General features: G+C 40.3%; 2 protein-coding genes across 4 annotated transcripts; both read left to right on the forward strand.

The window, feature by feature from the left end:
* Nucleotides 1-268: 268 nt before the first annotated feature.
* On the forward strand, nucleotides 269-8023 carry nr2e3 (nuclear receptor subfamily 2, group E, member 3). Of its 3 annotated transcripts, XM_058088991.2 has the most exons (8): nucleotides 269-634; nucleotides 1854-2004; nucleotides 2143-2246; nucleotides 2321-2605; nucleotides 2833-3011; nucleotides 4321-4561; nucleotides 4637-4742; nucleotides 7494-8023. In XM_058088991.2, the coding sequence occupies exons 1-8, from the start codon at nucleotides 550-552 to the stop codon at nucleotides 7624-7626; spliced, it is 1284 nt and encodes a 427-aa protein (XP_057944974.1). In that variant the 5' UTR covers nucleotides 269-549; the 3' UTR covers nucleotides 7627-8023. The 3 variants fall into 3 exon arrangements, with proteins under 3 accessions (XP_057944974.1, XP_057944973.2, XP_078651838.1); XM_058088990.2 differs by having other exon boundaries at nucleotides 4321-4742; XM_078795712.1 differs by lacking the exon at nucleotides 269-634 and having other exon boundaries at nucleotides 1959-2073; nucleotides 2117-2246; nucleotides 4321-4742.
* Nucleotides 8024-10824: 2801 nt separating this feature from the next.
* Nucleotides 10825-22128, forward strand: LOC131139280 (receptor for retinol uptake stra6-like). The gene is made up of 17 exons (XM_058088724.2): nucleotides 10825-11001; nucleotides 11092-11158; nucleotides 12693-12778; nucleotides 12850-12989; nucleotides 13076-13242; nucleotides 13328-13435; nucleotides 14900-14970; nucleotides 15104-15183; nucleotides 15272-15333; nucleotides 16726-16888; nucleotides 16952-17027; nucleotides 19073-19206; nucleotides 19290-19407; nucleotides 19490-19591; nucleotides 20809-20972; nucleotides 21056-21193; nucleotides 21558-22128. Exons 1-17 carry the CDS (start codon nucleotides 10901-10903, stop codon nucleotides 21806-21808), a joined length of 2028 nt encoding a protein of 675 aa, XP_057944707.2. The 5' UTR covers nucleotides 10825-10900; the 3' UTR covers nucleotides 21809-22128.
* The last annotated feature ends 1109 nt before the right edge of the window (nucleotides 22129-23237 follow it).

Here is a 23237-nt window from a genome sequence, read left to right on the forward strand (position 1 = left end):
TGGAGAGCCGGAAGACTAGTGCACACCGGAGCACCGACGACAACGTACAGGTTTCAAGTTACACCTCTTTTTCCGAGAGGTCATCACATTTAGTGAAGATCTAATACTTAGCAACACCAATGTCTGGGCAATGTGACTGATTGATCCAGTAGATGAACAGTAAAGATTAAGAGGATGACAAATAAGCATGCTGCTTACACAGCGCTTGGGGCTAATCCGTAGCACCCCCTCACCCTCCCCCTGAGCTCTCTTTTGAGGAGCTGCCACCGAGGAGCACCCACGGACGGTGACAGACCCTGATGGTCAGTGGGAGGACATACAAACCTGTGCAACACGTGCGACTTTGAGCCAGTCTGCATCTCCACACTGGGAGCTACAGAGAAACTCTGCAGGGGAACTCAGGAGCTGCAGAGGCCCACCTACTTTTTTTTTTTTACCCCCAAAAGGACCCTCACCTTGTTTGCTAATACGAGACATTCTATCTGGAAACTTACAGGCTAAGCGGACAGTTTTCACCCTCTGTCAAGAATCATTAAGAAGAAAGAAGAAATGATGGAGGACCACCTGACAAAGTTATCCATGATGCCATCTTCCTCCCCGACGGAATCAACCGGGACGGATGACAGCAGAGGAGGTGAGAATTGTAGTTGAGGAGCAACAGGTGTGTAAACAAGGCCTTCAGCTATGAGGAAAAAAAAAGACATTTCTGTTTAGTGCCATTGTGTCATTTAATTGTTTTGTTTCTTAAATTGTTATTAGATATTGCATCATCTAGTAAAATAAAAGATTAATAAAAAAACATAACAGTAGCAGATAAGTATTACTATAGACCAGGGGTCTCAAACTCAATTTACCTGGGGGCCACCGGAGCTAGGGTCTGGGCGAGGCTGGGCCGCATCAGGTTTAAAAAAAACAACAACAAAAAAATCACATTTATTAAAAACAGAAAAATGAATAAACTTTGCTTTGGTTCCAATTTTCTACAAGAAAAGCTCTGATAAAACATTTCACTGTTCTCAAATATCTTACTTTTTATTTTTCTACACAAAATAAGATGAAAAATAAATAAACAAATCAAGAATAAAGAAAAGTAATAAATAAATAAATATAATAATAATAATAAAACGGCAAATAATAAAAACTTAAGAAACCACATATAGTTGGTGGGTAGACAAATTATTTTTTTCAGATTAAAATGAACAAAGCATTATTAGAGCCCTGTAGACATGACAAAACACGACTATAGTCACATTTATACTCTTTTTATTTACAACATATTGCGCAACTGCAGGGTCTTGAGACACATGCTAACTCGCAAACTAGAGAGCTAGCGACCTAAACGGTAGCCTCCAAGTTATTTCCTTTAAACTTAAAAAGCCAAAAACTTACCACTTCCACACGGATAGGGAGGATAACTATTAACAGTTATTTAACCTTTAACATGAACATTAATCAAACGTAATAATTTTTTCTGGGTACATGATACCATACAGCATCCATATCAAACATTAAACTTTCATATCAAGGCGGGGGCCTCAAACTAGTGTCCCGCGTGTTTGAGACCCCTGCTATAGACATTATTAATAATCTATAATTGTTATTATGGGAAGTTATTATTATATTATTTTATTACATTATAATATATATTATTATGGAAGTATTATTATCGTAATTTAGCAATAATCCACTAAATGACATTTTCCAGCATTGACTTGCCATCTTCATGTACTCTCATCTCACACCACAGATGGCAGGCACACACAAGTAGGACAATTCCATTCAAAGAAAAACACTCAATGAATGGCACTAACCATTCTGCTGTGTGTGTGTTTGTCATTATGTTTGACCCCCAGCCAAGAGTCCGGCCCCTGGCAAAGCCCTCAGCCCGGCTTTGGTCTGTAAAGTGTGCGGAGACACCAGCAGTGGTAAACACTACGGCATTTACGCCTGCAACGGCTGCAGCGGCTTCTTTAAACGCAGTGTGAGAAGGAGGCTCATTTACAGGTAACATCTAATTTGGCATCAAATAATAATACAAATTGAAATGTGTTATTATTTCTGTAATGCTTCCTATGTCATTTTCTCACAAAGCAACCAGAATATTAGAAATGAGAATTCAAATGAGTGTTTACGGGTTTGCAGGTGTCAGGCAGGTACAGGTATGTGCCCAGTGGACAAAGCTCATCGCAACCAGTGTCAGGCTTGCCGACTGAAGAAGTGCTTACAGGCCGGCATGAATAAAGACGGTGAGCATGTGGGATTCTTTTTCTAGAATTTTGTACAAATTAACTAAACCAAACTCTTCCCGTCGTTACCATAGCTGTTCAGAATGAGCGTCAACCCCGCAGCACAGCTCAGGTGCGTCTGGACTCCATCGATGTGGACCCTGAGAAGGAACACCTGGCCACCACACGGGAACCCACCTCCTCCTCGTCTTCTTCTTCCTCCTCAAGCGGCTCTGTCATCACATGGCCTCACATCACCTCGTCCATAGCCATCGCCTCGTCTGTGCCCCCACAACGCTGCGTCAGCCCGCAGAACAACCATCGCTTCATGGCCAGCCTCATGACAGCAGAGACTTGTGCCAAACTGGAGCCTGAGGACGGTAAGGGGGCAATTATTCGTTTTCTAACTGACATTGGATGAACCGGATAAAGTGCTCATAACGATTAACATTCATTTATACTATGGAAAACTTGCATGTACAAAATAACACGCTGAACCAACAAACCCAGAACCAAATAATTTCCTAACCAAACAGACAACCCAGATAAAGTCAAATAAGACACAAATCCTCTTCCTGAGCAGCCATTCCCGCCTTCTCTTTTCCAGTTGACGAAAACATCGATGTGACCAGCAATGAACCAGAGCGAGCATCCTCGGAGTACCACATGGCACTTTACCCGTCCTCCTCGGAAAATGTATACGAGACATCGGCCAGGCTTCTCTTCATGTCTGTGAAGTGGGCCAAGAACCTTCCCGTGTTTTCTAACCTGCCCTTCAGAGACCAGGTGGGACACAATTTGAGTCGCATTTAGCATTCTGCAAAGTTATGCACTTGTTATGCAAAGTGTTAGACATGAGTTAACACTGCTTTGCGGTTCGACCCCAGGATGCAGAGAACAGGACCAAATGCAGATAAACAATATTTATTTTAGCAATAATTGCAGCAGAAGGAAAAGCAAACTCAGGTAGCAGCAAACAAACAACAATGAAGCACACAACTGAACTAAATACACAGGACAAATTAGGTACAGGTGTGCATGCTAAGGACAAGCAAGGCAGACATGGCAAAACAGGAAGTCAAATACAAAATAAGAGTGTCCAGAACGGAAACAAAAAAATTAAAAATCACCATCAAAATGAACAAAGCATTATTAGAGCCCTGTAGACATGACAAAACATGACTATAGTCACATTTATACTCTTTTTATTTACAACATATTGCGCAACTGCAGGGTCTTGAGACACATGCTAACTCGCAAACTAGAGAGCTAGCGACCTAAACGGTAGCCTTCAAGTTATTTCCTTTAAACTTCAATAGCCAAAAACTTACCACTTCCACATGGATAGGGAGGATAACTATTAACAGTTATTTAACCTTTAACATGAACATTAATCAAACGTAATAATTTTTTCTGGGTACATGATACCATACAGCATCTATATCAAACTTGCGCGGGCCGCACTCACATTAAACTTTCATATCAAGGCGGGGGCCTCAAACTAGTGCCACATTTGGCCCACAAGCCGCGTGTTTGAGACCCCTGGTCTACTCTATATTACCATTTCCAGCGTCTCACCATCAAAAAAAAAATAAATTATATATATATATATTTATATAGGCACGGTGGTCGAGTGGTTCGCGCGCAGACCTCACAGCTAGGAGACCAGGGTTCGATTCCACCCTCAGCCATCTCTGTGTGGAGTTTGCATGTTCGGGTTTTCAAAAACATGCTAGGTTAATTAGTGACTAATTAGTGATTAGTGAATTGGTATGAGTGTGAATGGTTGTTTGTCTTAATGTGCCCTGTGATTGGCTGGCGACCAGTCCAGGGTGTACCCCGCCTCTCGCCCCAAGACAGCTGGGATAGGCTCCAGCACCCCCCGCTACCTTCGTGAGGAAAAGCGGTAGAAAATGAATGAATGAATATATATATTCGTATATATATAATATATATTATTATATTTTTTTATAATTGTGTTTTGAAAACCTTTGATGGAGTGAAGCCGTAACATTCAAACCACAAAGTGGATGGCTATATTGACTTTGTTCAGTATTGTGGTTTTCAAGGTTGTCCCCTTTTGTTTTCCCTGCAGGTGATCCTGCTGGAAGAGGCGTGGAGTGAGCTCTTCCTCCTGTGCGCAATCCAGTGGTCTTTGCCACTGGACAGTTGCCCACTTCTCTCCTTGCCAGACCTCTGCCCCGGCATGCAAGGCAAAACCAGCTACACAAGCCTTGACCTCAGACTCCTGCAGGAGGTCTTCAGTCGATTTAAGGCTCTTGCCGTCGACCCCACGGAGTTCGCCTGCCTCAAAGCCATTGTGCTTTTTAAACCCGGTGAGGAGCCTGCATCTCGTTTTCAGCGAAAGGTTCCAAGTTCGAATGTATTCTTACCAATCTTCTCATCCACAGAGACCCGTGGTCTGAAAGATCCAGAACAAGTGGAGAATCTTCAAGATCAGTCCCATGTGATGCTGGGACAGCACATTCGCTCCCATTATCCCAGCCAACCGGCCAGGTAACATCCTGTTTCATGACTTATTTACTAGTGAAATGGAATCAATTCAATTAAATGTTGGTTTGTTTTAAAGATATGAATGCAGCTGATATATATCAGCTATAATACTTGGGGGCCACTGGAGCTAGGGTCTGGGCGAGACTGGGCCGCATCAGGTTTTCCAAAAAAAAAAAAAAATAATAAAGAATCAAATCAAGAATAAAGAAAATCAATCAATCAGTAATAAATAAATATAATAATAATAAAACGGCAAATAATAAAAACTTAAGAAACCACATATAGTTGGTGGGTAGACAAATTATTTTTTTCAGATTAAAATGAACAAAGCATTATTAGAGCCCTGTAGACATGACAAAACACGACTATAGTCACATTTATGCTCTTTTTATTTACAACATATTGCGCAACTGCAGTCTTGTGACACATGCTAACTCGCAAACTAGAGAGCTAGCGACCTAAACGGTAGCCTTCAAGTTATTTCCTTTAAACTTAAATAGCCAAAAACTTACCACTTCCACACGGATAGGGAGGATAACTATTAACAGTTATTTAACCTTTAACATGAACATTAATCAAACGTAATAATTTTTTCTGGGTACATGATACCATACAGCATCCATATCAAACTTGCGCGGGCCGTACTAACATTAAACTTTCATATCAAGGCGGGGGCCTCAAACTAGTGTCCTGCGGGCCACATTTGCATGTTTGTTATGCTTGCTCAGCTGTTAGCTAACTGTCATTAGCAAACTGCAGCTAGCTAATGTTAGCTACAGTAGAGGCAATGAGCACTAAATACCTATAATTATGACTACAAATCGTTGAAATTACAAAGACAAAACCACAAATTTGCTAGTAATATGTAATAGGAGTATAAATACCAACATACTAAATATGAAGCATCAGCAATACTGTCTACTCTATATTACTGTTGTTGATGTTATGCTTGCTCAGCTATTAGCTAACTGTCATTAGCAAACTGTAGCTAGCTAATGTTAGCTACAGTAGAGGCAATGAGCACTAAATACCTATAAATATGACTACAAATCATTCAAATTACAAAGAGAAAACCACAAATTTGCTAGTAATATGTAATAGGAGTATTAATACCAACATAAATATGAAGCATCAGCAATACTGTCTACTCTATATTACTGTTGTTGATGTTATGCTTGCTCAGCTATTAGCTAACTGTCATTAGCAAACTGTAGCTAGCTAATGTTAGCTACAGTAGAGGCAATGAGCGCTAAATACCTATAAATATGACTACAAATCATTCAAATTACAAAGATAAAACCACAAATTTGCTAGTAATATGTAATAGGAGTATAAATACCAACATAAATATGAAGCATCAGCAATACTGTCTACTCTATATTACTGTTGTTGATGTTATGCTTGCTCAGCTATTAGCTAACTGTCATTAGCAAACTGTAGCTAGCTAATGTTAGCTACAGTAGAGGCAATGAGCACTAAATACCTATAAATATGACTACAAATCATTCAAATTACAAAGAGAAAACCACAAATTTGCTAGTAATATGTAATAGGAGTATTAATACCAACATAAATATGAAGCATCAGCAATACTGTCTACTCTATATTACTGTTGTTGATGTTATGCCTGCTCAGCTATTAGCTAACTGTCATTAGCAAACTGTAGCTAGCTAATGTTAGCTAGAGTAGAGGCAATGAGCACTAAATACCTATAAATATGACTACAAATCGTTGAAATTACAAAGACAAAACCACAAATTTGCTAGTAATATGTAATAGGAGTATAAATACCAACATAAATATGAAGCATCAGTAATACTGTCTACTCTATATTACTGTTGTTGATGTTATGCTTGCTCAGCTATTAGCTAACTGTCATTAGCAAACTGTAGCTAGCTAATGTTAGCTACAGTAGAGGCAATGAGCGCTAAATACCTATAAATATGACTACAAATCATTCAAATTACAAAGATAAAACCACAAATTTGCTAGTAATATGTAATAGGAGTATAAATACCAACATAAATATGAAGCATCAGCAATACTGTCTACTCTATATTACTGTTGTTGATGTTTTACTTGCTCAGCTATTAGCTAACTGTCATTAGCAAACTGTAGCTAGCTAATGTTAGCTACAGTAGAGGCAATGAGCACTAAATACCTATAAATATGACTACAAATCGTTGAAATTACAAAGACAAAACCACAAACTTGCTAGTAATATGTAATAGGAGTATAAATACCAACATAAATATGAAGCATCAGCAATACTGTCTACTCTATATTACTGTTGTTGATGTTATGCTTGCTCAGATATTAGCTAACTGTCATTAGCAAACTGCAGCTGGCTAGTGTTAGCTAGAGTAGAGGCAATGAGCACTAAATACCTATAAATATGACTACAAATCATTCAAATTACAAAGACAAAACCACAAACTTGCTAGTAATATGTAATAGGAGTATAAATACCAACAAAAACATAAAGATCACCTTAGAGTTCTTAGAGCTGCAGTCTTTGTTGACCTCAAATCTCCATGGCGACCATTGAACTGTTCACTACTTTATTCCACAAAAACAGATGTATGGTGACACCCCTAAATAATCATGTATTGGAAAAATATTTTCTATGTGTTGTTTCTACATATATTGGAACACTTTTAGTACCCAGCCATATCAAAATTCAATAATTGTGTTTTTTGATGCACCCTAATATATATATATATATATATATATATGTATTTTGGTTTTGTTTAGGTTTGGAAAGCTGCTTCTTCTTCTCCCGTCTCTGCGTTTTGTGAATTCTGAGCGCATCGAGCTGCTGTTCTTCCACCGGACCATCGGAAACACTCCCATGGAAAAACTTCTGTGTGACATGTTTAAAAACTGACTGTTACCTAAAACCTGTGTCGTGTAGTCTTCAAGCATTCTTCCAACCAGGGTGGAAAGGGATGATTGACAGATTATTGCTTTTTTTTTTTTTTTTTTTTTACCCCTGTGAGGTTAAATCTAAGGTCACTTTACTTTTTTGTTTGTTTGTCTGCTTTTGTCACATTAGACAAATTTTGTGTATACCATATAAATTTGTGTATACCATTATGCTTGCTACTTACAATTGAATTTGTGTGTTAAGCAATTGAGTGGCCATCAGCTAGTGTTTGTTTATTTTTGTCTTCCAGTGAATATTACATTGCACGTGTTCATGCTTGGATGATAGATGGACTGTATATTCAATGTGACTGTCATATTCATGTTGTAAAGACTTGATAAATGGAAGCATTGCTTAATTTTGTCTGTTTCATTCAAGATTTTGTTCATCAAACTTAAGCTTATGAATATTCTGGAGCCTATCCCAGCTGTCTTTGAGCAAGAGGCAGGGTACACCCTGGAATGGTCGCCAGCCAATCACAGGGCACATATAGACAAACAACCATTCACACTCACATTCATACCTATGGACAATTTGGAGTCGCTAATTAACCTAGCATGTTTTTGGATTGTGGGAGGAAACCGGAGTACCCGGAGAAAATCCATGTATACACTGGGAGAACATGCAAACTCCACACAGAGATGCCCGAGGGGGGAATTGAACCAGGGTCTCCTAGCTGTGAGGCCTGCGTTCTATCCACTCGACGACCGTGCAGCCTAAGCCATAAACTATAGGAAAAAAAAACTCCCACAATGCTTTCACTATGATCCAAGCCAAACATAAAAACACTCATTTAAAGTGTTTGTTTTTCTACTTTATTCATAATATTGCAGCATACGAGCAGCTTTACACGGGCCTCATACCACGCAGAAAATCCAGGGATCAGTCCAGCCCTGCAGCTTCTGTCATATGATGGAGATTAGCAAACTTTGAACTCATAGAAATAACTTGCTTTCATTCAGCATCAAATTATACATAATGTGTACCATGTATTGTGTTTTTTCATTTAGGATGCATGAAAAATACACAACCCTCCATCCATCTTCAATGCCACTTATCCTCACTAGGGTCGCTATGATTCAGGCTGCAGGCGGGGTACACTCTGGAGTGGTTGCCAGCCAATCACAGAGCACATATAGACAAACAACCATTCATAGTCATATTCATACCTATGCATAATTTAGTGTAGGCAATTAATCTAATATTCATGTTTTTGGAATGTGGGAGGAAACGAGTAACCGTGGATGAGGAGACCATGTAAAATCCACACATAGATACCCAACCGAGAACCGAAACCAGATTCTAACCATTGTAGGCCACCGTGCGGCCAAAATTTAGAACCATTTTTGTTATTTTCACGTTTTGTTTACACACCTTTGATTAGACTCCATAACTTTCATACTTACCTTTTTCACATTCACTAAATAACAAAACCAGGCTGCATGGTTGTCTAGTGGTTAGCACGCAGACCTCACAGCTAGAAGACCAGGGTTCAATTCCAACCTCGGCCATCTCTGTGTGGAGTTTGCATGTTCTCCCCGTGCATGCGTGGGTTTTCTTCAGGTACTCAGCTAACAGCACTCGATTCATCACACTGCAACTTAATACTCAAAAGGTGTATAAAAGGTATAAAAAGTTAGACATTAAAAAAAAATATATATATATTATATCGTCCAGGGTTCAATTCCACCCTCGGCCATGTCTGCGTGGAGTTTGCATGTTCTCCCTGTGCATGCGTGGGTTTTCTCCGGGTACTCCGGTTTCCTCCCACATTCAGCTAAGAGACTAGCTAGTTCTATTCCGCTCTTGGGCATCTCTTTGTGGAATTTGCATGTTCTCCCCGTGCATGCGTGGGTTTTCTTCAGGTACTCAGCTAACAGCACTCGATTCATCACACTGCAACTTAATACTCAAAAGGTGTATCAAAGGTATAAAAAGTTAGACATTAAAAAATATATATATATATATTATATCGTCCAGGGTTCAATTCCACCCTCGGCCATGTCTGTGTGGAGTTTGCATGTTCTCCCCGTGCATGTGTGGGTTTTCTCCGGGTACTCCGGTTTCCTCCCACATTCAGCTAAGAGACTAGCTAGTTCTATTCCGCTCTTGGGCATCTCTTTGTGGAATTTGCATGTTCTCCCCGTGCATGCGTGGGTTTTCTTCAGGTACTCAGCTAACAGCACTCGATTCATCACACTGCAACTTAATACTCAAAAGGTGTATCAAAGGTATAAAAAGTTAGACATTAAAAAAAAATATATATATATTATATCGTCCAGGGTTCAATTCCACCCTCGGCCATGTCTGTGTGGAGTTTGCATGTTCTCCCCGTGCATGCGTGGGTTTTCTCCGGGTACTCCGGTTTCCTCCCACATTCCAAAAACATGCTAGGTTAATTGGCGACTCCAAATTGTCCATAGGTATGAATGTGAGTGTGAATGGTTGTTTGTCTATATGTGCCCTGTGATTGGCTAGCGACCAGTCCAGGGTGTACCCCGCCTCTTGCACGAAGATAACTGGCATAGGCTCCAGCACCCGCCGCAACCCTCGTGAGGAAAAGCGGTAGAAAATGAATGAATAAATAACAAAACCAGCACTATTCTATGCTATGCTATGCTATTCTATGCTATTTTTTCATGCGTGAAACATGTCTCACAGTTTTTTTTAGGCTACTGCAAACAAAGGTTCCCCCTGTTTAAAGCAGAGATTTCCATCTTATAATGGTATTAGTTTCTTCAGTAACAGGCAGAGGGAGGCAAGAAGGTTAATTCCACATTGGAGCATGAAAATGACGCCAATTCTTATGTAGAAATTACTCCTTATTACACAATTTTAGCAAAAAATTATTGTAAGGAATTTCGGATGGTGATAGTTTTGTTTAATCAGTAGTGTTCAGTAAATAAGTGTACAGTATTTGGACACAAAAATTCAATGAATATACAGTAACAGCAAAATTAATGAGAACGCACTGCCAACCGCTCCTAATGTACAACAATAATTCAGCATTTCTTACATAAATAATGTTAAAAAAAATCAGGCTTCAGGGGTCACCTTAGGTTAAACTGTTCCCCCATTCCCCAGTGTGCTGCTGCTAATCCACCATGTTCAATTCTTAACGCTTACTGGAATGTGTTGGCCACTTACCACACAGCACCATCAAATCTGATCCTGGTGCAGACTAAAGACAGACCAGGAGGCAGGTGTATTCTTTGTTTGTCAGCAGACAAGCACAATGAACAACAGCAAGGTTGAATTTGAACCTTTTCAATATTCCTACTATGACTACTCAGACTGGTATTCCAACAACCCGGAGCCAACAAAACCTCCCAAAGAGTGAGTATATAATAAAAGTCAATCTATGTACATATACTTACTTACCGGTGCATGAGTTTGTTGATTTATTTGCATTTACATTGTCTGCAGAGTGATTTTACCATGTGATCCAACAGCGGATGATAGAATCTTTCACATCTGCATACTCGGTCTATCTGTAAGTACGTGCATTTTATCTTAAAATGAAGTAGCAGTAATCTTACAGTAGATAATTGTCTACTTTTACAGTAAAGCAAGTCAATAGTCCGTGAAATGTGTTAGATATTCGATTCCGATTGTAATGCAACCTGTCTGACTCTCACCAGTTAAGTCTTAAAAAAGTTTTATAATATATTTTATTTGGCTCCTCTAAACAAGTGTCAATGCAATACACATGCACGCTCTCTCCTATACACATACCATTGGTAGTAATGGTAGTAGTTTTGTGTTCATAATTATGGATTATTAACTATAGAATGTATTTTTGGTAATGGGGAAATATGCTAATAATGATATTTTAAAAAATGTGTGCAGTAGAGTACACTGTAGAATTTAGGGACGAATAAAAAGAAAGAATTATGGTAATAATATAACCATAAATAAAAAATCCCCCATATTGCATACAAATACGCCCTCTAGGGGCTGTGAGTAGTATAGGTGTGACAGCAGTGAAATCTGATGGGAAGGTTGCTATACTTCAGGCCTTGTTTATATAACCATAAATAAAAAAAAACCCCATATTGCATACAAATACGCCCCCTAGGGGCTGTGAGTAGTACAGGTTAGGGTTAAATCAGTGAAATCTGATGGAAAAGTTGCTATATTTCAGGCCTTGTTTTGCACAAGAGAAATCAGCCCCGTTTGCAATCTCTGCCTCTTTTAATACCAGTAAAAAATGCATAATAAAATTTAATTTTTTAATTTGAGGATTTGTATTTTTATTTCCATTTTGATTGAATTTGCCCTAAAAAAATATATAAAAAATTATATATATATATATATATATATATATATATATATATATTAGGGTGCATCAAAAAACACAATTATTGAATTTTGATATGACTGGGTGCTAAAAGTGTTCAAATATATGTAGAAACAACACATACAAAATATTTTTCCAATACATGATTATTTAGGGGTGCCACATCTGTTTTTGTGGAATAAAGTGGTGAACAGTGCTCAATGGTCACCATGAATTATTATTTAAATGTGTTACTATTGCCCCTTGTGTGTACAATAAAATATAAATAAAATAAAAAAGAAAGTGGTTAAACTTTATATGTATGTCAAATATCCATCACTGCTACATAAAATTCAGGGTAAGACCGTTTGAACATGTCCCATTTACTGCCATTCATTTTGTCGATAATCGGACAATATGGGAGAAAACCCACGCATGCACGGGGAGAACATGCAAACTCCACACAGAGATAGCCGAGGTTGGGATTGAACTCGGATCTCCTAGCTGTGAGGTCTGCACGCTAACCACTCGACCGCCGTGCAGCAAAAATACAAACTTATAAATAAGGAATCCTACTTCACAGAAATTCACTTATCACTGCTGGGTGAGGAACCAATTAACTGTGATAAACGAGGGATTTCTGTGTATATTTGAATGCACCTTGAAGCAAACAGCAACACCTCAATTTGCCAATCATTCACATCATCAATGTCCAGAAAAGTTGTAACAAATATTTTTATTCTTGTAGCTGGTGGTCATGTTAATCCTGGCAGCACTCAGCAGGAGAAATAAACTCTGCCAAGGATTTACAAGAGGATCCTCCAGCATCTTTAGGTGGGTTTCATAGTTAATCCAGCTTGACACACGGAATATCACACGTCACTGTTTTCTGTATGTTCTTACAGTCCAACCAACTTCCTGGATCAGACACAGAAAAAAGGTGTAACTATGGCCGTGTTTGGACTGGTGTTCAGCAAGCTGGCCATGCTGGTGATTGCTCCCGACCCTTTGCCGTTCTCCAAAGATACTCCATCTGAAATCAAAGGTGCGTATCTATAACAAGAATGAAACGCTGTATTCCTGCATCATGAAAACCTATTCCCATTCCCAACATGATCTGATTGTTTTTAGAGTACATGAAGATAATGGCCATCTTCTACTATCCAATTCTCTACTACCCTCTGATGGTTTGTAGTACTCTGCATCACAGAGCAGCATATGTGTTTGGGACTCTGCTCTCCATCAGCCATTTTGGAGTTCAGCTGTGGCAGAAGTTTGACTGTCCAAAGACTCCAGAGGTGAGACCTTTAGGGTCTCATATATCATATTACATAAAAAAAATATGTTTTGGGAGATGATTCGTTCTTGGCTTTTCTTTCACAGATCTATAAGTTCTACTCTTTGCTTGCCACTTTACCTCAGCTGGCCTGCCTGGCTTATCTTTGCATCCAATTTCCTCTGCTGTTCTTCAGAGGAACAAAGACTGAAGAGGTGACAAATGTTTGTGAATATGGATATCTTTGTTTAATGGAATGGAAAATACACACAGCCACCAAATAATATGTATTCCAGCTATAGTACACAAATGATCTAAATTTCAAGAACAGTAGAAACATTGCAATAATTTACATTTTGCAACGTTGGATCCAAAGTAGAGCTTCAAAACGGGAGTGAGACAAAAAAATTGGTACTTTATTGCAAACAACCATTAAACTGAAATAGGCTGTTGATTATATGATCAAATGTTCAAGACCATAGAATGGGTTTAGGAATGCTTGATGCCAGTGTTTCCAGATTGTTGCTCCAGATGATGAAGACGGCTTCATGGAGGGCATCCACCATTTGGAACCGATGTTCACTTTTGTAACCATCCATTCCCAAATATTGTCAATTGGATTTAGAACAGGGGAATCAGAACGGTCCAAAAGAGTGATCTTATTCGTCCGGAAGAAGTCCTTTGTCAGGGAGACATTGTGAACTGCACCATTGTCCTTGTTGAAGAACCCAGTCATTAGCACAGAGATAAAGGACCTTCAGTCATGAGCGATGCCCCCTGCAACATCTCCACATACACAGCTTCCGTTTGACGCCCCTGCACAATCAGAAGCTCAGGTTTTCCACTGAAGGAAAAAACACCCGCAGTCATTTTATAATATTTGTTGTAGCAATATTTTCCACACTGAGCATTGAACATCTGATATAATTATATTCTTGCATTAAAAATTAATCTTGCATGTATTTTGGTAATATATAAAATATAAAATAATAAAAAAATCAGAGCAGCCAGAGATGGCATCCTTCAAAAGGTCTGAATTCCCATCACTATTATTAATAGTGGGCGGCACGACGGTCTAGTGGTTAGTGCGCAGACCTCACCGCTAGGAGACCAGGGTTCAATTCCAACCTCGGCCATCTCTGTGTGGAGTTTGCATGTTCTCCCAAAAAAAAAAAAACATGCTAGGTTAATTGGCGACTCCAAATTGTCCATAGGTATGAATGTGAGTGTGAATGGTTGTTTGACTATATATGCCCTGTGATTGGCTGGCGACCAGTCCAGGGTGTACCCCGCCTCTCGCGTGAAGACAGCTGAGATAGGCTCCTCCAGCACCCCCGCGACCCTTGTGAGGAAAAGCGGTTGAAAATGAATGAATGAATTATTAATAGTTTTTAAGATGTGAATTGTTTATTCATTGTATTTGAAGCATAACAAGCATGATTACTTTTATGACTCGAGTGGATGTAATTTAGCATTCTTGATCAGGTTACACAGGCGAGTGGTACTAATAAGTTTCAACAGTTTCAATGGTCATACATTCAATCTGCTAATGTCAAGCCAGTGTGTTTATAAAAGGGAAATAAAGATATTCTAAATACATCAATTTATGTAAGTATAATAAAATTCTAATTTCTTGTGAAAACAAGCCACAAAATGTAAATAATTGTATTTATTTCCAGGATCTTGACAGCAGCTACTACAGTGACTATGTGAAGTCACTGCTAAGGAAAAAGAAGTCTTCAGCAATCAGGTGAAGGAACAAGTTTGTTTTTGATCTTCATTCAGTTTTCTTGTTGACAAAATGTTAGTGTCACAATGTATGAGGTAGTGGGGGCAGGAAAGTAAGACATTTCTGTCCGGTTGTGTTTTGCTTAAAAATATAGCTCCTGTTCATCTGACAAACCGACATTGATGGAGAGACTACTGGAAGTGCCGAAGAGTTATATTTACATACCAGAAAAAGGTGTGTGCAGATGCCATTTTTAAATTCACATCAAACATACTTAAACTTTCATCTTGGGAAGTAAGAATTTCTTTGTTTCCGCTTTCAGTGTTCCGTTTCCCACTAAAGCTGGCGGTGTCAGTGTTTGTGGCTTTTGTGGCAATATATCATGTAAGTGGGCTAAAAAAAAAAACTCATCATGAACTGTTATCTTCTCTGACAGTCTAACCAATTTATAATTGAATTAAATAATGAGTACAATTAAATAAGTGGGCGGCACGGTGGGCGAGTGGTTAGCGCCCAGACCTCACGGCTAGGAGACCAGGGTTCGATTCCACCCTCGAGCCATCTCTGTGTGGAGTTTGCATGTTCTCCCCGTGCATTGCAGGGTTTCCTCCCACATTCCAAAAACATGCTAGGTTAATTGGCGACTCCAAATTATCCATAGGTATGAATGTGAGTGTGAATGGTTGTTTGTCTATATGTGATGTGATTGGCTGGCCACCAGTCCAGGGTGTACCCCGCCTCCAGCACCCCCGCGACCCTCGTGAGGAAAAATCGGTAGAAAATTAATGAATAAATGAATGAATTGAATAAGTGGGCGGCACGGTGGTCTAGGAGACCAGGGTTCGATTCCACCCTCGGCCATCTCTGTGTGGAGTTTGCATGTTCTCCCCGTGCATGCGTGGGTTTTCTCCGGGTACTCCGGTTTCCTCCCACATTCCAAAAACATGCTAGGTTAATTGGCGACTCCAAATTATCCATAGGTATGAATGTGAGTGTGAATGGTTGTTTGTCTATATGTGCCTTGTGATTGGCTGGCGACCAGACCAGAGTGTACCCCGCCTCTCGCCCAAAGACAGCTGGGATAGGCTCCAGCACCCCCGCGACCCTCGTGAGGAAAAAGCGGTAGAAAATGAATGAATGAATGAATTGAATAAGTGGGCGGCACGGTGGTCTAGGAGACCAGGGTTCGATTCCACCCTCGGCCATCTCTGTGTGGAGTTTGCATGTTCTCCCCGTGCATGCGAGGGTTTTCTCCGGGTACTCCGGTTTCCTCCCACATTCCAAGAACATGCTAGGTTAATTAGCGACTCCAAATTGTCCATAGGTATGAATGTGAGTGTGAATGGTTGTTTGTCTATATGTGCCCTGTGATTGGCTGGCGACCAGACCAGGGTGTACCCCGCCTCTTGCCCGAAGACAGCTGGGATAGGCTCCAGCATCCCCGCGACCCTTGTGAGGAAAAAGGGGTAGAAAATGAATGAATGAATGAATGAAATAAGTGGGCGGCACGGTGGTCAAGTGGTTAGCGCCCAGACCTCACAGCTGGGCGACCAGGGTTCGATTCCACCCTTGGGCCATCTCTGTGTGGAGTTTGCATGTTCTCCCCGGGCATTGCAGGGTTTTCTCCGGTTTGCTCCCACTTTCCAAAAACATGCTAGGTTAATTAGTGGGGATAGGACAGCTGGGATAGGCTCCAGCCCCCCCTGCGACCCTTGTGAGGAAAAAGCGGTAGAAAATGACTGAATGAAATAAGTGCAAATGTGTCTTGTCTTCCAGACAGCACTGTTGTTGGTGGTGTCGGTAGTCCCAACTCTCCATATAGTCCGTGCTGGTATTGATGAGAACATTGCCTTCCTCTTATTGGGATTTGGGATCATCCTCTCAGATGACAGAATGGAGGTCGTCAAAATTGTGACCTTCTATACTTGGTTGCTAGAAGGTTTGTGATGTATTTCTTCAAGTGTTGATACTATGAAGAGATTAAATAGTATTTATTTTATAGTGTGCTACCTTTGTGCAATGACCCTATCTTGTGTGGTCAGTCTGGTCATGCTCATGAGGACCATGGTACTTCACAGGTAAGTGGAATCTCTTTTGGACATGGTGTTATATGTATCGGAATTCTGGAATTATGTATCAGATTTCAAAAGATACATTATAAATCTACCTAAGACTGCTACAGGGTGACGCAAAAAAAACGGGTCCCAACTCTAATTAGGCCCAGTTTCTTTGTGTTTTGTCACTAGGGTCACACTAGGGTCTTTGGCCTTTTTTTGTCGGTTCTACAGCATATGTTCTAGATGGCCTCCATTTAGCTCCGTGCATTTCTTGAGGCGCAGCACAAAGTTGTCCATGAAGTTCTTACAGACTGAATTGGTAATGGCTCTCATCTCCTCCCTGATGGCTTTCTTGAGTTCCGCAATGGTTCTGGGTTTCCCTGCGTAGACTCTGTCCTTAAGATAGCCCCAAAGAAAAAAATCAAGGGGGCTTAGGTCCGGGCTATGGGGTGCCCACTCAAAATCAGTCTTGAGACTAATCACTCGGCCTCCGAAGTTCTCTTTCAGCCAATCGCGGGACAGGTTTGAAACATGAGAACTTGCTCCGTCTTGCTGGAACCAGAACTTGCTCATGAGCGACGGGTACATGGTCTGGAGTTCATTCTTGAAGGTTTTGAGGAAACTCCACATATGTACCGCTCCTTGGTGACCGTCACTGCTGCGCCAGATTCTCGGTTGTTCGCTTCTTCACTGGCAGTGTTGAGTTTCTATCCACAGTTCTCCATACTTCTCGAAGTGGTCTACCCAGTTCTGAATTCTGCTTTTGGATGGAGCCTTTTCACATTCGAGCTGACGCATGAAACTGTCCTGGTGTATTCTTTGACCCAGCTCCCACTGGGGTCTTGGTGTACTCACGGTCGTTGATTCTACCATGTCCTGTAAAATAAGGGCAATCAGTGAATAAATAATGCAGATATCACATAAAGTGTACACGGGCCCGTTTTTTTTCGGGTCACCCTGTACTCCAGTGATTTTCAACCACTGTGCCGCGGAACACTAGTGTGCCTTGAGAAATTATCCAATATCACTTTTTATAATTTAACATCTATTAATCATCATTTGCAAATATTATGTCAATATCAACGTATACGTGGACCCAAATATTCCAATTGCATTTGGTTTATTTGCTCAAACTGAAAGAATTTAACCTTTGTATACGCCTCATTCCGAAAGAATAGTGCCAATCCGAATGAATATATGATCGGATTAACAGGGATGGAATATTCCTTTCCCCAATCCGATTGAGGTATCTTGTAGCCGCTAAAACGGAAAGTTGTCAGTGTGCGTTCTTCTTCTTCTGTTGTTTATTGGCGGTTGGCAAGCAGCTTTCGTGTGCGTTAGCGCCATCTGTGGAACAGAATCTAAACCCTTCTATACGCCATTCATAAGTCCATAAGTCAAATATATATCTATTATATAAAACATGTACCGAGTTGAATTATAAAATATTAGCAAGATTGAATTTGATCCTTTCTTGGTTAAATTTATCATATCGCATGCCCAGATATGACGTAACACGCAGCTCCAGATGATCTTCAGTTTTAAAAATGGAGGCCAGCAATGGAAAGTTTGTTTTTGATCCAAACTAAATTTCAAGACTGGACAAACAAAAAACTGGCAACACGGAGTTATTCCAACAAGTGAAAGAACAACTCAGGGAAGTCGGTATCACATGATTACATTTTACTGGGCATGCCCCATTGACTATTCTGGTTGACTATAGCGACGCATGTAGACAAGAGATTGGAATATTCCTTTCCATGGATAACATTATTTCCGGAAAAGTCATTCGGAAAGAGAAAAAGTGGTGATGTAAAAACGTGGCTACTGTGGAGTGTCTGTGGTGTAAAGACTGGCAGAGCAATGTAATATTGGTCCGTGTGGCAACACCTACCTTGTTCCTCCTATAGACTTAGTGATGTTTTCCAATTTAAAAAAAAACGTGCCGTGGCTCAAAAAAGGTTGAAAAACACTGCTGTATTCCATAGTTCACACTATACATAATGGCCATCATAACCAGACAGCATACATAGACTATAGCCCTTCCCATGTGTTCTGTGCTTCAGATCAAACCTGAGAGGACTGTACAAAGGAGAAATCTACAACCTTTATAACAGTCAGAAGAGCTGCCGTCCGTCAAAGTCTGGTGTTGTCTGTTGGATGGGCTTCACTGGATACCAAGCTGCAATCGTCTGTCTTGGTGATGCCAAAAAAAAAAATCACAACATAAAACTTTCTGAGTGGGTATTACTAAAGTTAGTAAGCTATGTTATGTCTTGGCAGGTATGGCAATCCAGACTCTTGTGTTTTTCATCTGCTTCTTGTTCCTGGTCTTCCTTGTTATCGTCCCCATCTTTTATGGGCGCAACGTTATCGTTTTTGAAATTGCCGGGAAGGCCTGGTAAGTGAGTAATTTATCAGCCATTTCTTTAATCGATAAAGTATGTAATAGATGTATTTTGTATTTGGGTGTGGTGCATTAGGCCAGCATGGGTCACAGTCATCCTGGTCACAGTCCTTCAACACGTCGCGGCAAAGTTTGCTTTTGTCAAAAAAGAAGCAGGCACAAGAGATTTAAACAACAGGTACAAGCATTCATCTTCAAAATCTATTGCAAAGATTTGTTTATGTTGTGGTCAGGAGATCGGTAAGACCTGGGTTTGATTCTCTACTTGGCATCTCTGTGTGGAGTTTGCATGTTCTCCTCGTGCATTTGTGGGTTTTCTCCGGGTACTCCGGTTTCCTCCCACATTCCAAAAACATGCTAGGTTAATTAACGACTCCAAATTGTCCATAGGTATGAATGTGAGTGTGAATGGTTGCTGGACATTGATGATGTGAATGATTGGCAAATTGAGGTGTTGCTGTTTGCTTCAGGGAGCATTCAAATATGCACAGTAATCCCTCGTTTATCACAGTTCATTAGTTCCAGTGATAAGTGAATTTCCGTGAAGTAGGATTTCTTATTTATAAATTTTATATTTTTGTAGTGCTGCACAGCGGTCGAGTGGCTAGCGCACAGACCTCATAGCTAAGAGATCCGAGTTCAATCCCAACCTTGGCTATCTCTGTGTGGAGTTTGCATGTTCTCCCCGTGCATGGGTTTTCTCCGGGTACTCCGGTTTTCCCACATTCCAAAAACATGCTAGGTTAATTGGCGACTCCAAATTGTCAATAGGTATGAATGTGAGTGTGAATGGTTGTTTGTCTATATGTGCCCTGTGATTGGCTGGCCACCAGTCCAGGGTGTACCCCGCCTCTCGCCCGAAGACAGCTGGGATAGGCTCCCGCACCCCCGCGACCCTTGTGAGGAAAAGCGGTAGAAAATGAATGAATGAATATTTTTGTAGTGCTGCACGGCGGACGAGTGGTTAGCGCGCAGATGTCACAGCTAGGAAATCCGAGTTCAATCCCAACCATGGCTATCTCTGTGTGGAGTTTGCATGTTCTCCCCGTGCATGTGTGGGTTTTGTCCGGGTACTCCAGTTTTCCCACATTCCAAAAACATGCTAGGTTAATTGGTGACTCCAAATTGTCCATAGGTATGAATGTGAGTGTGAATGGTTGTTTGTCTATATGTGCCCTGTGATTGAATGAATGGCGCTTATCCTCACTCAGGTCGCGGACCTATGGACAATTTGGAGTCGCCAATTAACCTAACATGTTTTTGGAATGTGGGAGGAAATTGAACCCTGATCTCCTTGCTGTGAGGTCTACGCGCAAACCACTCGACCACCGTGCAGCCCGATAAGCGGCATTATGTTGTATATTATGATTGTTTTTTTTGGACTTTGATTTCCAGAGAGAGTTTGTTTCTTTTGACGTATCTCCTGTTTCTGGTCAACACCGTGGTGGGAGTGATCGTGGCCATATGGAGGATGGTCATAACTGCACTCTACAACATTGTGCATCTTGGGCGTGTTGACATCAGCCTGCTGCACCACACTGCAGAGTCCTATGACCCAGGTATTCAGTGATTGTATGTTAACTATTGGATATGTTGAAAAAACACAATTGGATCAGTATAATTGATATTTGTCCCCGTCTAGCGTACCACTACTACACGCAGTCCCTGAAGGTGGAGGTGAGCCAGTCACATCCGGTGATGAAGGCTTTTTGTGGGCTGCTGCTGGACATGATGGTAGAAGGTGGACGAGTGGGGCAGAAAATACGAGACGCAGAGGAAGGTAAATACTGCAACACACATGGTACTAGTCAAATGTTGAGACGGATAATAACCTCAAATTTAGATTCCATTCTCCAGGCCTTTGCCGACTCTTTGGCAGGATAATGTCATAAATCAGCAATCATAAGTACATGGTGCTGATGCTGTAAAATTGGTATTAATTAAAAAATATCTTCATTATTGTGTTTTTTTTAAAACTGCACTTTCTCATAATAAAAGTTGTGTCTCCTACCTTGGTTACCTATGTTAGAATGCTATCAAAAGAGCAGAGCATATAATAAATACTACACTCTGGTCATAGAATTTCAGGCCCTAAAAGGTGATGTCTGGTTCTGTCCTGACAGCCTGCTCCATCATGTTTGCAGGGATCCAGGAAAGCTCTCAGAGCAAGTCGGCCAGCAGTCGTACTATTCGCTCTCGTTGGCAGCTGGTCTACACTTTGGTCAACAACCCCTCCCTGTTGGGCTCAAGGAAACACTTCCAAGCAATGCAGACCTCTGAGAGCCTCCTGAATGGGACCCCGAAACGTAGCAAACAGACAAGCAGCAAGAGGGAAGTTGATAGGACATCCAGTGATTCTGCCCAGGCCAGCGAGAACCAGGATAAACCAGAATGAGACCATGGACCATGTCAAGTAGTCACATTAAAGACCTCTTATAAGTCTAACAGTAAAGGTAGAAGGTTGGATTGTTGAGAAGACATTGGTTGGCCGACTGACTCATGTGAGGGCCCTCATATAACATACTAGATATATAGATATAGACTAGATAGACTAGATATTGGATTCCACTGATTCTTCTTTAAGAAATAAAATGTTGCTTTAACATTGTCTTACTTTCTTTCGCGATTAATTGGTTCCAGACCTGACCGCGATAGATTAATTTAGGAAGTCAGATTCAATAAACATTGTCTTACTTTCTTCATTCAATAGTATGATAATCTGAAATTAAATAATTACAATATTACTCATGTCTTACTCAAGATGTAGTCGTCCCTCGTTTATCGCGATTAATTGGTTCCAGACCTGACCGCGATAGATTAATTTAGGAAGTCAGATTCAATAAACATTGTCTTACTTTCTTCATTCAATAGTATGATAATCTGAAATTAAATAATTACAATATTACTCATGTCTTATTCAAGATATAGTCGTCCCTCGTTTATCGCAATTAATTGGTTCCAGACCTGACCGCGATAGATTAATTTAGGAAGTCAAATTCAATAAACATTGTCTTACTTTCTTCATTCAATAGTATGATAATCTGAAATTAAATAATTACAATATTACTCATGTCTTATTCAAGATACAGTCGTCCCTCGTTTATCGCGATTAATTGGTTCCTGACCGCAATAGATTAATTTAGGAAGTCAGATTCAATAAACATTGTCTTACTTTCTTCATTCAATAGTATGATACATCTGAAATTAAATAATTACAATATTACTCATGTCTTATTCAAGATATAGTCGTCCCTCGTTTATCGTGATTAATTGGTTCCAGACCTGACCGCGATAGATTAATTTAGGAAGTCAGATTCAATATTAATAAATACAAGATTTCAGTAGTTACATCATAGAAAACCAGCTCTCCAATGTGCTCGTTCTAAACAAACAAAAGTAAAATGGAGTGAGGGTGAAGTACAAGTAAGAAGCCAGAAACCTACCACTTCCACACAGAATGAGAGGAGAACCTTTTTTTTTTTTACTCGATCATGTATTACCCCCATTTCAGTGTAGCAAACTTAGGTGCTGGATTCAGCCCAGTGTTATTATGTGGTATTATATACACCAGCACCCGACACCGACAAGCTGACAAGGCGGTGTCGCTAGCCCAAAACTTTGTCGAGATTATCAAAATAAGGCATTACTCTCCTCCTACCACTGCCATTCCGACCTAGGTCTTTCTTTTGGTCTCTGTAGTCCATGTTGGTTGCTTAGGTTTCTTATTTATTTGGTCGAACGAGTGAAAAATTTGAATTAAAATTGATGCATTCCAGCATTGGTAGTGTTCTTTCGCCGTTACAAATTTCTTCACCATTACTTCA

The sequence above is a fragment of the Doryrhamphus excisus genome, linkage group LG13 (assembly GCF_037039965.1).
Source record: "Doryrhamphus excisus strain RoL-2023G ecotype Guam linkage group LG13, RoL_Dexc_Guam_v1.1, whole genome shotgun sequence".
NCBI lineage: Eukaryota > Metazoa > Chordata > Actinopteri > Syngnathiformes > Syngnathidae > Doryrhamphus > Doryrhamphus excisus.

Excerpts from the sequence above, each read along its gene's own strand:
- nr2e3 (XM_058088990.2), top strand. The coding sequence starts at position 550 with ATGATGGAGGACCACCTGACAAAGTTATCCATGATGCCATCTTCCTCC. Across the intron at positions 635-1,853 it reads GACGGATGACAGCAGAGGAG|CCAAGAGTCCGGCCCCTGGC; the intron begins GTGAGAATTGTA and ends TTTGACCCCCAG. Across the intron at positions 2,247-2,320 it reads GGCCGGCATGAATAAAGACG|CTGTTCAGAATGAGCGTCAA; the intron begins GTGAGCATGTGG and ends TCGTTACCATAG.
- LOC131139280 (XM_058088724.2), top strand. The coding sequence starts at position 10,901 with ATGAACAACAGCAAGGTTGAATTTGAACCTTTTCAATATTCCTACTAT. Across the intron at positions 11,159-12,692 it reads TCTGCATACTCGGTCTATCT|CTGGTGGTCATGTTAATCCT; the intron begins GTAAGTACGTGC and ends TTATTCTTGTAG. Across the intron at positions 15,334-16,725 it reads CTTTTGTGGCAATATATCAT|ACAGCACTGTTGTTGGTGGT; the intron begins GTAAGTGGGCTA and ends CTTGTCTTCCAG.